The sequence below is a fragment of the Coregonus lavaretus genome (assembly GCF_964263955.1).
Source record: "Coregonus lavaretus genome assembly, contig: HAP1_SCAFFOLD_2107, whole genome shotgun sequence".
NCBI lineage: Eukaryota > Metazoa > Chordata > Actinopteri > Salmoniformes > Salmonidae > Coregonus > Coregonus lavaretus.
In genome coordinates, this window is record NW_028159786.1 from 48,945 (window position 1) to 61,990 (window position 13,046).

The following is a 13,046-nucleotide window of genomic DNA, read 5'->3' on the forward strand; positions in this document are numbered from 1 at the left end:
GACTGGGGACCTGGGGCAGACACATGGGGACTGGGGACCTGGGGCAGACACATGGGGACTGGGGACCTGGGGCAGACACATGGGGACTGGGGACCTGGGGCAGACACATGGGGACTGGGGACCTGGGGCAGACACATGGGGACTGGGGACCTGGGGACCTGGGGCAGACACATGGGGACTGGGGACCTGGGGCAGACACATGGGGACTGGGGACCTGGGGCAGACACATGGGGACTGGGGACCTGGGGCAGACACATGGGGACTGGGGACCTGGGGCAGACACATGGGGACTGGGGACCTGGGGCAGACACATGGGGACTGGGGACCTGGGGCAGACACATGGGGACTGGGGACCTGGGGCAGACACATGGGGACTGGGGACCTGGGGACCTGGGGCAGACACATGGGGACTGGGGACCTGGGGCAGACACATGGGGACTGGGGACCTGGGGACCTGGGGCAGACACATGGGGACTGGGGACCTGGGGCAGACACATGGGGACTGGGGACCTGGGGACCTGGGGCAGACACATGGGGACTGGGGACCTGGGGCAGACACATGGGGACTGGGGACCTGGGGACTGGGGACCTGGGGCAGACACATGGGGACCTGGGGACCTGGGGCAAACAAAAAAATAGCGTGTCCCTCATTTCCGATAGTTTGACAGCTTGCTGATGAAGTTGTAGACATGTTCCCAGCAGTCAGTCCGTACTTCAGCATGTTTCCAAAGCACCAATCACTACGTTGTAACATTGGGTCAGCTAAACGCACAGCGCAGCAGCAGGCTAGATATACTGTCCTGCAGGGTTCTTCCATTACGGTCCTGGAGGGCCGAAACACTTCTGTTTTTTATTTCTACCTGGTAGTTAATTGCACTCACCTGGTGTCCCAGGTCTGAATTAGCCCCTGATTAGAAGGAGAGGATGAAAACCAGAGGTGTCTCGGCCCTCCAGGACCGGAGTTGACGAACCCTGGTGTCCCAGGTCTGAATTAGCCCCTGATTTAGAAGGAGAGGATGAAAACCAGAGGTGTCTCGGCCCTCCAGGACCGGAGTTGACGAACCCTGGTCTACTGCCTCGTACTGACTTGGGACAGAGCAGGCTGTTTGCTGCTTCATTTAAACTCGTTAATTGTGATAAAATAATATTCCTACAGTAGCTAGTTAGCTTGCTTATGGAAGGAGCATTGCATTTAGTGTTGCACCACTAGCTGATTGGTTAGCTTCTCTTTCGTTTCATATATGATAATAATGGACAGGTTTTCGTGTACATGATCAAACTTCAGAAACACACTAAACTCCTTAGCTAGATTAATAATCGCGTGACTAAGATCTCGATGTCACGCCCTGACATAGAGTTCGCTAGCTGGTTTGGTCAGGGTGTGAATATCTATGTATTGTGAATATCTATGATGTTCTATTTCTATGTTGGCCGGGTGTGGTTCCCAATCAGAGGCAGCTGTCGATCGTTGTCTCTGATTGGGGATCATAATTAGGTAGCCATTTTGCCTACCTATGTTGTGGGATCTTGACTCTTGTTTGGCTTGTTTGTGTGTAGCCATTGTGAGCTTCACGTTACGTTGCTTTTGTTGTTTTGTCGTGTGTTAACTTAGTTAATAAACATGGATGCATTCCACACTGCACCTTGGTCTGACTACTTAATCAACGATCGTGACACTCGAAATTAAACTTCAAAATTAATTACAGATATGTTGATTTATTTTGACTATTTTTGAGGGTGACGTAGTAGTGACTGTTGTTGCTAGTTAACATTCTAAGATTCATGGGAAGAAGTTGCTGCCAAGGGCGCAGAGTCGGCATAAGGTACCCACTCCATAAAGAAGCTTCAGAAGGGCGCAACTAGCATTTGAGATTGACATGCATATCGAGTGCTCAAAGTCGTCGGTTTGAGATTCAGCCCATGTCATAACTGTGTTGAATGATAACAGTAATATTTTTTGCCTTTTGAATGTAAAATATAGCACGCCCAAGTTCAGCCCATGTCATAACCTCAAAGCCCTGTCCACTCTACCATGTCGTAACTGTCTTAAGGGTTCAACCTCGGCTCTTTGGTTCAAAGCCTTGCGCTACTGTCTCAGAGTTGACAGACTGGACAAGACTGGACAACATTCATAACCAGGGTAGAAAAGGTGGACGAGACTGGACAACATTTATAACCAGGGTAGACAAGGTGGACGAGACTGGACAACATTTATAACCAGGCTAGACAAGGTGGACGAGACTGGACAACATTTATAACCAGGGTAGACAAGGTGGACAAGAGGGTGAGGTGAGGCTTCATCTCAAATAACACCCTATTCCCTATGTAGTGCACTACTTTTGACCAGGGTCCACAGGGTTCCATTTATGGAGAAAATGGTGCCATTTGGGAACGCAGTTTACAGTGAGGTGAGTCTACAGTGAGGTGAGTCTACAGTGAGGTGAGTCTACAGTGAGGTGAGTCTACAGTGAGGTGAGTCTACAGTGAGGTGAGTCTACAGTGAGGTGAGTCTACAGTGAGGTGAGTTTACAGTGAGGTGAGTCTACAGTGAGGTACATCTGAGACGACATTACGGTGTGGGACAGACACATAGGGTCTCTACACAGATGTGTGTTTACAGGTCAGCACATATGCTACGATGACTCCTTAACTTCGCACACACACACACACAGAGAGAGAGAGAGAGAGAGAGAGAGAGAGAGAGAGAGAGAGAGAGAGAGAGAGAGAGAGAGAGAGAGAGAGAGAGAGAGAGAGAGAGAGAGAGAGAGAGAGAGAGAGAGAGAGAGAGAGAGAGAGAGAGAGAGAGAGAGAGAGAGAGAGAGAGAGAGAGAGAGAGAGAGAGAGAGAGAGAGAGAGAGACAGAGACAGAGACAGAGACAGAGACAGAGACAGAGGGGGTGAAGACACCTTATTCACCAGGGTTTCCCAAAAGCATCTTAAGGCTAAGTTCATCTTAGAACCATGGGGATAAGGTCTATGATGCTCTTTGGAAACCGGGCCTCATCCCTATGGGTCCTGGTGAAAAGTAGTGAACTATATAGGGAATATGGTGCCATTTGGGACGCGGTATGCCATAGGAGTGAGGTGATGGAACGGTGAAAGGTCATGGAGAGGTGAAAGGTCATGGAGAGGTGAACTTACGATGAGTTGCATGTTCGACAGAAACCTTTTTATCTGTACGGGCGAAACAAGAACAGAGGAAAAGACGGAGTGATGGACGGAGTGATGGACGGAGTGATGGACGGAGTGATGGAAATGAAGGTTCAAGTCAAATCATGAGAATGAGAGTGCGTTCCAAATGGCAGTGTGTGGTGCACTACATTAGGACCCGTAGGTAGGGCGTTTTGGGTGATTCTTTTTTGTATTATTTTTGACCGGTATTTCCAGCATTATCCACTGGGTTTGCTGCATGCAGAAAATCCTAGGAAATGCTCTTTAATTGACACGAGCTGTCTTCAATCAATCATTCAATGTCTGGTTGTGTGTGATTGATGGTGGGGGGGGATCACCTAAACCAGGGGGATGCATAGCATACTAATCTTTAATCGCACAAAGCAGGGAATACTATTTGTAGATCAGTGATTCTACACCTCACTTTGCTCAAGCTGATCCTCTCTACCAGACTTCATCCCTGATCACCGGAGGCTAAATAAATGCGGTAGTCAGGACAGTTAAAGGGGAGAGACTATGAATCCAACCAGAAAATATAAAAACAATTATAAATCAGAATATCGCTTGAAAAACAGAGCGCGCCAAAAGCCTGTTGGGTATATTCAATATATTATGCAAAAATTGAAATGTAGCATTAGATTATCTATGAAAAGACAGGATAGACAGCCATCTGAAAACATTTATAAAATACATTACGCTGTCTCAGAATAATGCTTGGACCTTAGAAGGTTGTGGAGGATATAGTGAAACAGTCTCATCCTTACATAACAATACAACATCAATCAACAACAATATTTCACAATGTATTCCTTGTCTGTTCTTAACATACGGGTATGATGAGCATTTTGTTGTCTGTTCTTAACATATGGGCATGATGGGCATTTTGTTGTCTGTTCTTAACATATGGGCATGATGGGCATTTTGTTGTCTGTTCTTAACATACGGGATGATGGGCATTTTGTTGTCTGTTCTTAACATATGGGTATGATGGGCATTTTGTTGTCTGTTCTTAACATATGGGTATGATGGGCATTTTGTTGTCTGTTCTTAACATATGGGTATGATGGGCATTTTGTTGTCTGTTCTTAACATATGGGCATTTTGTTGTCTGTTCTTAACATACGGGTATGATGGGCATTTTGTTGTCTGTTCTTAACATATGGGTATGATGGGCATTTTGTTGTCTGTTCTTAACATATGGGTATGATGGGAATTTTGTTGTCTGTTCTGAACATATGGGTATGATGGGCATTTTGTTGTCTGTTCTTAACATACGGTATGATGGGCATTTTGTTGTCTGTTCTTAACATATGGGTATGATGGGCATTTTGTTGTCTGTTCTTAACATACGGGTATGATGGGCATTTTGTTGTCTGTTCTTAACATATGGGTATGATGGGCATTTTGTTGTCTGTTCTTAACATATGGGTATGATGGGCATTTTGTTGTCTGTTCTTAACATATGGGCATTTTGTTGTCTGTTCTTAACATACGGGTATGATGGGCATTTTGTTGTTTGTTGTCTGTTCTTAACATACGGGTATGATGGGCATTTTGTTGTCTGTTCTTAACATACGGGTATGATGGGCATTTTGTTGTCTGTTCTTAACATACGGGTATGATGGGCATTTTGTTGTCTGTTCTTAACATATGGGCATTTTGTTGTCTGTTCTTAACATACGGGTATGATGGGCATTTTGTTGTCTGTTCTTAACATATGGGTATGATGGGCATTTTGTTGTCTGTTCTTAACATATGGGCATTTTGTTGTCTGTTCTTAACATACGGGTATGATGGGCATTTTGTTGTCTGCTCTTAACATACGGGTATGATGGGCATTTTGTTGTCTGTTCTTAACATACGGGTATGATGGGCATTTTGTTGTCTGTTCTTAACATACGGGTATGATGGGCATTTTGTTGTCTGTTCTTAACATACGGGTATGATGGGCGTTTTTATATCAGACAATGTAGAGGTGGGAAATGTAGACTATTTTCAGAACATTAAATGGCTATTTACATTTACTATAGAAATAACAACCGAACAACTTCTCCAACTCTTAAGATTGCAGTATTTGGAGAGATACGTTTCTACAACCAGCACAAAGCCCTGGAAAGATATTCTGACGCTGTTGAATAGTTCACTGCCTGTAAATACACTGTCAGCCAGAACAACTTCTACCGTCTTCACCGATCTGTTCTACAGCATAAGAAGAACACATTGGTCTTGGGTGTCTTTGTTGTTTTTTACCAGACTCCGCCTCCGTTCTTTACGTGTGTTAATGAATGTGTGCATTTTGGGATTGTCAACTTTTTTCAGAGGGATGTTGGCGCTTGCAAAAGCCATATCCTCAGCATTTACAGTTGAAGTCGGAAGTTTACATACACCTTAGCCAAATACATTTAAACTCAGTTTTTCACAATTCCTGACATTTAATCCTAGTAAAAATTCCCTGTCTTAACTCAGTTAGGATCACCACTTTATTTTAAGAATGTGAAATGTCAGAATAATAGTAGAGAGAATGATTTATTTCAGCTTTTATTTATTTCATCACATTCCCAGTGGGTCAGAAGTTTACATACAGTCAATTAGTATTTGGTAGCATTGCCTTTAAATTGTTTAACTTGGGTCAAACGTTTCGGGTAGCCTTCCACAAGCTTCCCACAATAAGTTGGGGGAATTTTGGCCCATTCCTCCTGACAGAGCTGGTGTAACTGAGTCAGGTTTGTAGGCGTCCTTGCTTGCACACGCTTTTTCAGTTCTGCCCACACATTTTCTATAGGATTGAGGTCAGGGCTTTGTGATGGCCACTCCAATACCTTGACTTTGTTGTCCTTAAGCCATTTTGCCACAACTTTGGAAGTATGCTTGGGGTCATTGTCCATTTGGAAGACCCATTTGCGACCAAGCTTTAACTTCCTGACTGATGTCTTGAGATGTTGCTTCAATATATCCACCGAATTTTCCTTCCTCATGATGCCATCTATTTTGTGAAGTGCACCAGTTCCTCCTGCAGCAAAGCACCCCCACAGCTTGATGCTGCCACCCCCGTGCTTCACGGTTGGGATGGTGTTCTTCGGCTTGCAAGCCACCCCCTTTTTCCTCCAAACATAACGATGGTCATTATAGCCAAACAGTTCTAATTTTGTTTCATCAGACCAGAGGACATTTCTCCAAAAAGTACGATCTTTGTCCCCATGTGCAGTTGCAAACCGTAGTCTGCCTTTTTTATGGCGGTTTTGGAGCAGTGGCTTCTTCCTTGCTGAGCGGCCTTTCAGGTTATGTCGATATAGGACTCGTTTTACTGTGGATATAGATACTTTTGTACCTGTTTCCTCCAGCATCTTCACAAGGTCCTTTGCTGTTGTTCTGGGATTGATTTTCACACCAAAGTACGTTCATCTCTAGGAGACAGAACGTGTCTCCTTCCTGAGCGGTATGACGGCTGCGTGGTCCCATGGTGTTTATACTTGCGTACTATTGTTTGTACAGATGAACGTGGTACCTTCAGGCGTTTGGAAATTGCTCCCAAGGATGAACCAGACTTGTGGAGGTCTACAATTTTTTTTCTGAGGTCTTGGCTGATTTATTTTGATTGTCCCATGATGTCAAGCAAAGAGGCACTGAGTTTGAAGGTAGGCCTTGAAATACATCCACAGGTACACCTCCAATTGACTCAAATGATGTCATTTGTGGCGCAGTGGTCTAAGGCACTGCATCGCAGTGCTAGCTGTGCCACTAGAGATCCTGGTTCGAGTCCAGGCTCTGTCGCAGCCGGCTGCGACCGGGAGACTCATGGGCGGCGCACAATTGGTCCAGCGTCGTCCAAGGTAGGGGAGGGTTTGGCCGGCAGGGATGTGGGTTCGTTTCCCCCCCCCAAAAAAATATATGTATATATATGTATGCATTCATTAACTGTAAGTCACTCTGGATAAGAGCGTCTGCTAAACGACCTAAATATAAATGTAATTGGCCTATCAGAAGCTTCTAAAGCCATGACATCATTTCCTGGAATTTTCCAAGCGTTTAAAGGCACAGTCAACTTAGTGTATGTAAACTTCTGACCCACTGGAATTGTGATACAGTGAATTATAAGTGAAATAATCTGTCTGTATACACAAGATTACTTGTGTCATGCACAAAGTAGATGTCCTAACCGACTTGCCAAAACTATAGTTTGTTAACAAGACATTTGTGGAGTGGTTGAAAAACGAGTTTTAATGACTCCAACCTAAGTGTACGTAAACTTCCGACTTCAACTATATATATATATATATATATATATATATATATATATATATATATATATATATATATATATATATAGAGAGAGAGAGAGAGTGAGAGAGTGTGATGATGTTGTTAGCCTGTACATGAATGAGATATATATATAGAGAGAGAGGTGTTGTTAGCCTGTACATGAAAGAGAGATATATAGAGAGAGGTGTTGTTAGCCTGTACATGAAAGAGATATATATAGAGAGAGGTGTTGTTAGCCTGTACATGAATGAGAGATATATATATAGAGAGAGGTGTTGTTAGCCTGTACATGAATGAGAGATATATAGAGAGAGGTGTTGTTAGCCTGTACATGAATGAGAGATATATAGAGAGAGGTGTTGTTAGCCTGTACATGAATGAGAGATATATAGAGAGAGGTGTTGTTAGCCTGTACATGAATGAGAGATATATATAGTGAGAGGTGTTGTTAGCCTGTACATGAATGAGAGATATATATAGTGAGTGGGTGTTGTTAGCCTGTACATGAAAGAGAGATATATAGAGAGAGGTGTTGTTAGCCTGTACATGAAAGAGATATATATAGAGAGAGGTGTTGTTAGCCTGTACATGAATGAGAGATATATATATAGAGAGAGGTGTTGTTAGCCTGTACATGAATGAGAGATATATAGAGAGAGGTGTTGTTAGCCTGTACATGAATGAGAGATATATAGAGAGAGGTGTTGTTAGCCTGTACATGAAAGAGAGATATATAGAGAGAGGTGTTGTTAGCCTGTACATGAATGAGATATATATATAGAGAGGTGTTGTTAGCCTGTACATGAATGAGAGATATATATAGTGAGAGGTGTTGTTAGCCTGTACATGAATGAGAGATATATATAGTGAGTGGGTGTTGTTAGCCTGTACATGAAAGAGAGATATATAGAGAGAGGTGTTGTTAGCCTGTACATGAATGAGATATATATATAGTGAGTGGGTGTTGTTAGCCTGTACATGAAAGAGAGATATATATAGAGAGAGGTGTTGTTAGCCTGTACATGAAAGAGAGATATATAGAGAGAGGTGTTGTTAGCCTGTACATGAATGAGAGATATATATATAGAGAGGTGTTGTTAGCCTGTACATGAATGAGAGATATATAGAGAGAGGTGTTGTTAGCCTGTACATGAAAGAGAGATATATAGAGAGAGGTGTTGTTAGCCTGTACATGAATGAGAGATATATATAGTGAGTGGGTGTTGTTAGTCTGTACATGAAAGAGAGATATACACTGCTCAAAAAAATAAAGGGAACATTAAAATAACACATCCTAGATCTGAATGAATGAAATCATCTTATTAAATACTTTTTTCTTTACATAGTTGAATGTGCTGACAACAAAATCACACAAAAAGTATCAATGGAAATCAAATGTATTAACCCATGGAGGTCTGGATTTGGAGTCACCCTCAAAATTAAAGTGGAAAAACACACTACAGGCTGATCCAACTTTGATGTAATGTCCTTAAAACAAGTCAAAATGAGGCTCAGTAGTGTGTGTGGCCTCCACGTGCCTGTATGACCTCCCTACAACGCCTGGGCATGCTCCTGATGAGGTGGCAGGTGGTCTCCTGAGGGATCTCTTCCCAGACCTGGACTATAGCATCCGCCAACTCCTGGACAGTCTGTGGTGCAATGTGGCGTTGGTGGATGGAGCGAGACATGATGTCCCAGATGTGCTCAATTGGATTCAAGTCTGGGGAACGGGCGGGCCAGTCCATAGCATCAATGCCTTCCTCTTGCAGGAACTGCTGACACACTCCAGCCACATGAGGTCTAGCATTGTCTTGCATTAGGAGGAACCCAGGGCCAACCGCACCAGCATATGGTCTCACAAGGGGTCTGAGGATCTCATCTCGGTACCTAATGGCAGTCAGGCTACCTCTGGCGAGCACATGGAGGGCTGTGCGGCCCCCCAAAGAAATGCCACCCCACACCATGACTGACCCACCGCCAAACCGGTCATGCTGGAGGATGTTGCAGGCAGCAGAACGTTCTCCACGGCGTCTCCAGACTCTGTCACGTCTGTCACGTGCTCAGTGTGAACCTGCTTTCATCTGTGAAGAGCACAGGGCGCCAGTGGCGAATTTGCCAATCTTGGTGTTATCTGGCAAATGCCAAACGTCCTGCACGGTGTTGGGCTGTAAGCACAACCCCCACCTGTGGACGTCGGGCCCTCATACCACCCTCATGGAGTCTGTTTCTGACCGTTTGAGCAGACACATGCACATTTGTGGCCTGCTGGAGGTCATTTTGCAGGGCTCTGGCAGTGCTCCTCCTGCTCCTCCTTGCACAAAGGCGGAGGTAGCAGTCCTGCTGCTGGGTTGTTGCCCTCCTACGGCCTCCTCCACGTCTCCTGATGTACTGGCCTGTCTCCTGGTAGTGCCTCCATGCTCTGGACACTACGCTGACAGACACAGCAAACCTTCTTCCCACAGCTCGCATTGATGTGCCATCCTGGATGAGCTGCACTACCTGAGCCACTTGTGTGGGTTGTAGACTCCGTCTCATGCTACCACTAGAGTGAAAGCACCGCCAGCATTCAAAAGTGACCAAAACATCAGCCAGGAAGCATAGGAACTGAGAAGTGGTCTGTGGTCACCACCTGCAAAACCAGTCCTTTATTAGGGGTGTCTTGCTAATTGCCTATAATTTCCACCTGTTGTCTATTCCATTTGCACAACAGCATGTGAAATGTATTGTCAATCAGTGTTGCTTCCTAAGTGGACAGTTTGATTTCACAGAAGTGTGATTGACTTGGAGTTACATTGTGTTGTTTAAGTGTTCCCTTTATTTCTTTGAGCAGTGTATATAGTGAGTGGGTGTTGTTAGCCTGTACATGAATGAATGATACACTACTGGTCAACCTACTCATTCAAGGGTGTTTCTTAATTCTTTTACTATTTTCTACATTGTAGAATAATAGTGAAGACATCAAAACTATGAAATAACACATATGGAATCATGTAGTAACCAAAAAAGTGTTAAACAAATTCTTCAAATAGCCACCCTTTGCCTTGGGCTCCCGAGTGGCGCAGCGGTCTAAGGCACTGCATCTCAGTGCTTGAGGCGTCACTACAGACCCCCTGGTTCAATTCCAGGCTGCATCACAACTGGCCGTGATTGGGAGTCCCATAGGGCGGGGGCACAATTGGCCCAGCGTCATCCGGGTTTGGCCGGTGTAGGCCGTCATTGTAAATAAGAATCTGTTCTTAACTGACTTGCCTAGTTAAATAAAGGTTACATTTTTTTAAAATGACAGCTTTGCACACTCTTGGCATTCTCTCAACCACCTTCATGAGGTAGTCACCTGGAATGCATTTCAATTAACCTTCTTAAAAGTTAATTTGTGGAATTTCTTTAATTCTTAATGCGTTTGAGCCAATCAGTTGTGTTGTGACAAGGTAGGGGGGTATACAGAAGATAGCCCTATTTGGTAAAAGACCAAGTCCATATTATGGCAAGAACAGCTCAAATAAGCAAAGAGAAACAACAGCCCATCATTAATTTAAGACATGAAGGTCTATAAATACGGAAAATGTCAACAACTTTGAACGTTTCTTCAAGTGCAGTCGCAAAAACCATCAAGCGCTATGATGAAACTGGCTCTCATAAGGACCGCCACAGGAATGGAAGACATTTACATTTACGTCATTTAGCAGACGCTCTTATCCAGAGCGACTTACCCAGAGTTACCTCTGCTACAGAGAATAAGTTCATTAGAATTACCAGCCTCAGAAATTACAGCCCAAATAAATGCTTCACAGAGTTCAAGTAACAGACACATCTCAACATCAACTGTTCAGAGGAGACTGCGTGAATCAGGCCTTCATGGTCGAATTGCTGCAAAGAAACCACTACTAAAGGAAATACTCGGATAGGAGAGAGCGGATAAGGAGATTCCGGCTCTCTGAATCCATTCAGGTAAGTCATTCACTTGTTGATAAACTCAGTACTATAAATGTACATTTCAGGCTGAATTACAATTGTTAATGTTGGTATTTTGTTATATAGATGACGTTTGCTTTTGTGGGGGAGGATGATGCCTTGAGTGAGATTTTTTACCCTGCAGGAAGCAGCGGGCTTCTCAGCCCTGAAAAGCATCATTAATGGGTCATTGGAGGAGTATGACATCACTGTATGTGGAGGATGTGCAGTTGACTAGCATGACACTACTTAATAATAATATATTTGATGTTTGTATCAGACTACAGTTGAACTGGTCAACTGTAGTCTGATCTGGTCAGAGGGGTGGTGGTACAGGAATCCTCATCTCTCCCAAGTGGACATTCTCAATTTTTCCCCTAACCCATCTGTCTATCTCCTCATTTGAATTCCATGCTGTCACAGTCACTAGCCCATTTAAGCTTAATATCCTTGTCATCTATCGCCCTCCAGGTTCCCTTGGAGAGTTCATCAATGAGCTTGACGCCTTGATAAGTTCCTTTCCTGAGGATGGCTCACCCCTCACAGTTTTGGGGGATTTCAACCTCCCTATGTCCACATTTGACTCATTTCTCTCTGCCTCCTTCTTTCCACTCCTCTCCTCTTTTGACCTCACCCTCTCACCGTCCCCCCCTACTCACAAGGCAGGCAATACGCTTGACCTCATCTTCACTAGATGCTGCTCCTCTACTAATCTCACTGCAACTCCCCTCCATGTCTCCGACCACTACTTTGTTTCCTTTTCTCTCTCGCTCTCCTCCCACACTACTCACTCTGCCCCTACACAGATGGTAATGCGCCGCCGCAACCTTCGCTCTCTCTCTCCCACTACTCTCTCCTCTTCCATCCTATCATCTCTTCCCTCTGCTCAATCCTTCTCCCTCCAATCTCCTGATTCTGCCTCCTCAACCCTCCTCTCCTCCCTTTCTGCATCCTTTGACTCTCTGTGTCCCCTATCCTCCCGGCCGGCTCGGTCCTCCCCTCCAGCTCCGTGGCTTGATGACTCACTGCGAGCTCACAGAACAGAGCTCCGGGCAGCGGAGCGGAAATGGAAGAAAACTAAACTCCCTGCCGACCTGGCATCTTTTCACTCCCTCCTCTCTACATTTTCTTCATCTGTTTCTGCTGCTAAGGCCACCTTCTACCACTCTAAATTCCAAGCATCTGCCTCTAACCCTAGGAAGCTCTTTGCCACATTTTCCTCCCTCCTGAATCCTCCCCCCCCCCCCCCCTCCTCTCTCTCTGTGGATGACTTCGTCAACCACTTTGAAAAGAAGGTTGACGACATCCGATCCTCGTTTGTTAAGTCTAATGACACTGCTGGTCCTGCTCACACTGCCCTACCCTATGCTTTGACTTCTTTCTCCCCTCTCTCTCCAGATAAAATCCTGCGACTTGTGACTGCAGGCCGCCCAACAACCTGCCCGCTTGACCCCATCCCCTCCTCCCTTCTCCAGACCATCTCCGGTGACCTTCTCCCCTACCTCACCTCGCTGATCAACTCATCCTTGACCGCTGGCCATGTCCCTTCCGTCTTCAAGAGAGCGAGAGTTGCTCCCCTTCTCAAAAAACCAACACTCGACCCCACTGATGTCAACAACTACAGACCAGTATCCCTTCTTTCTTTTCTTTCCAAAACTATTGAG

The 13,046-nt window shown here is 44.8% G+C and overlaps 1 protein-coding gene across 1 annotated transcript in view; it reads right to left on the reverse strand.

Annotated features, from left to right (window-relative positions):
* The window catches only part of unc5b (unc-5 netrin receptor B), a gene marked incomplete at both ends in the record, with an annotated part of 88,507 nt that overhangs the window by 48,626 nt on the left and 26,835 nt on the right, over positions 1 to 13,046 (reverse strand). Inside the window, one exon of the mRNA XM_084196796.1 lies at positions 3,142 to 3,174. Within this exon, the coding sequence (XP_084052922.1) occupies positions 3,142 to 3,174 (33 nt within the window). The remainder of the gene's footprint in view (positions 1 to 3,141; positions 3,175 to 13,046) is intronic.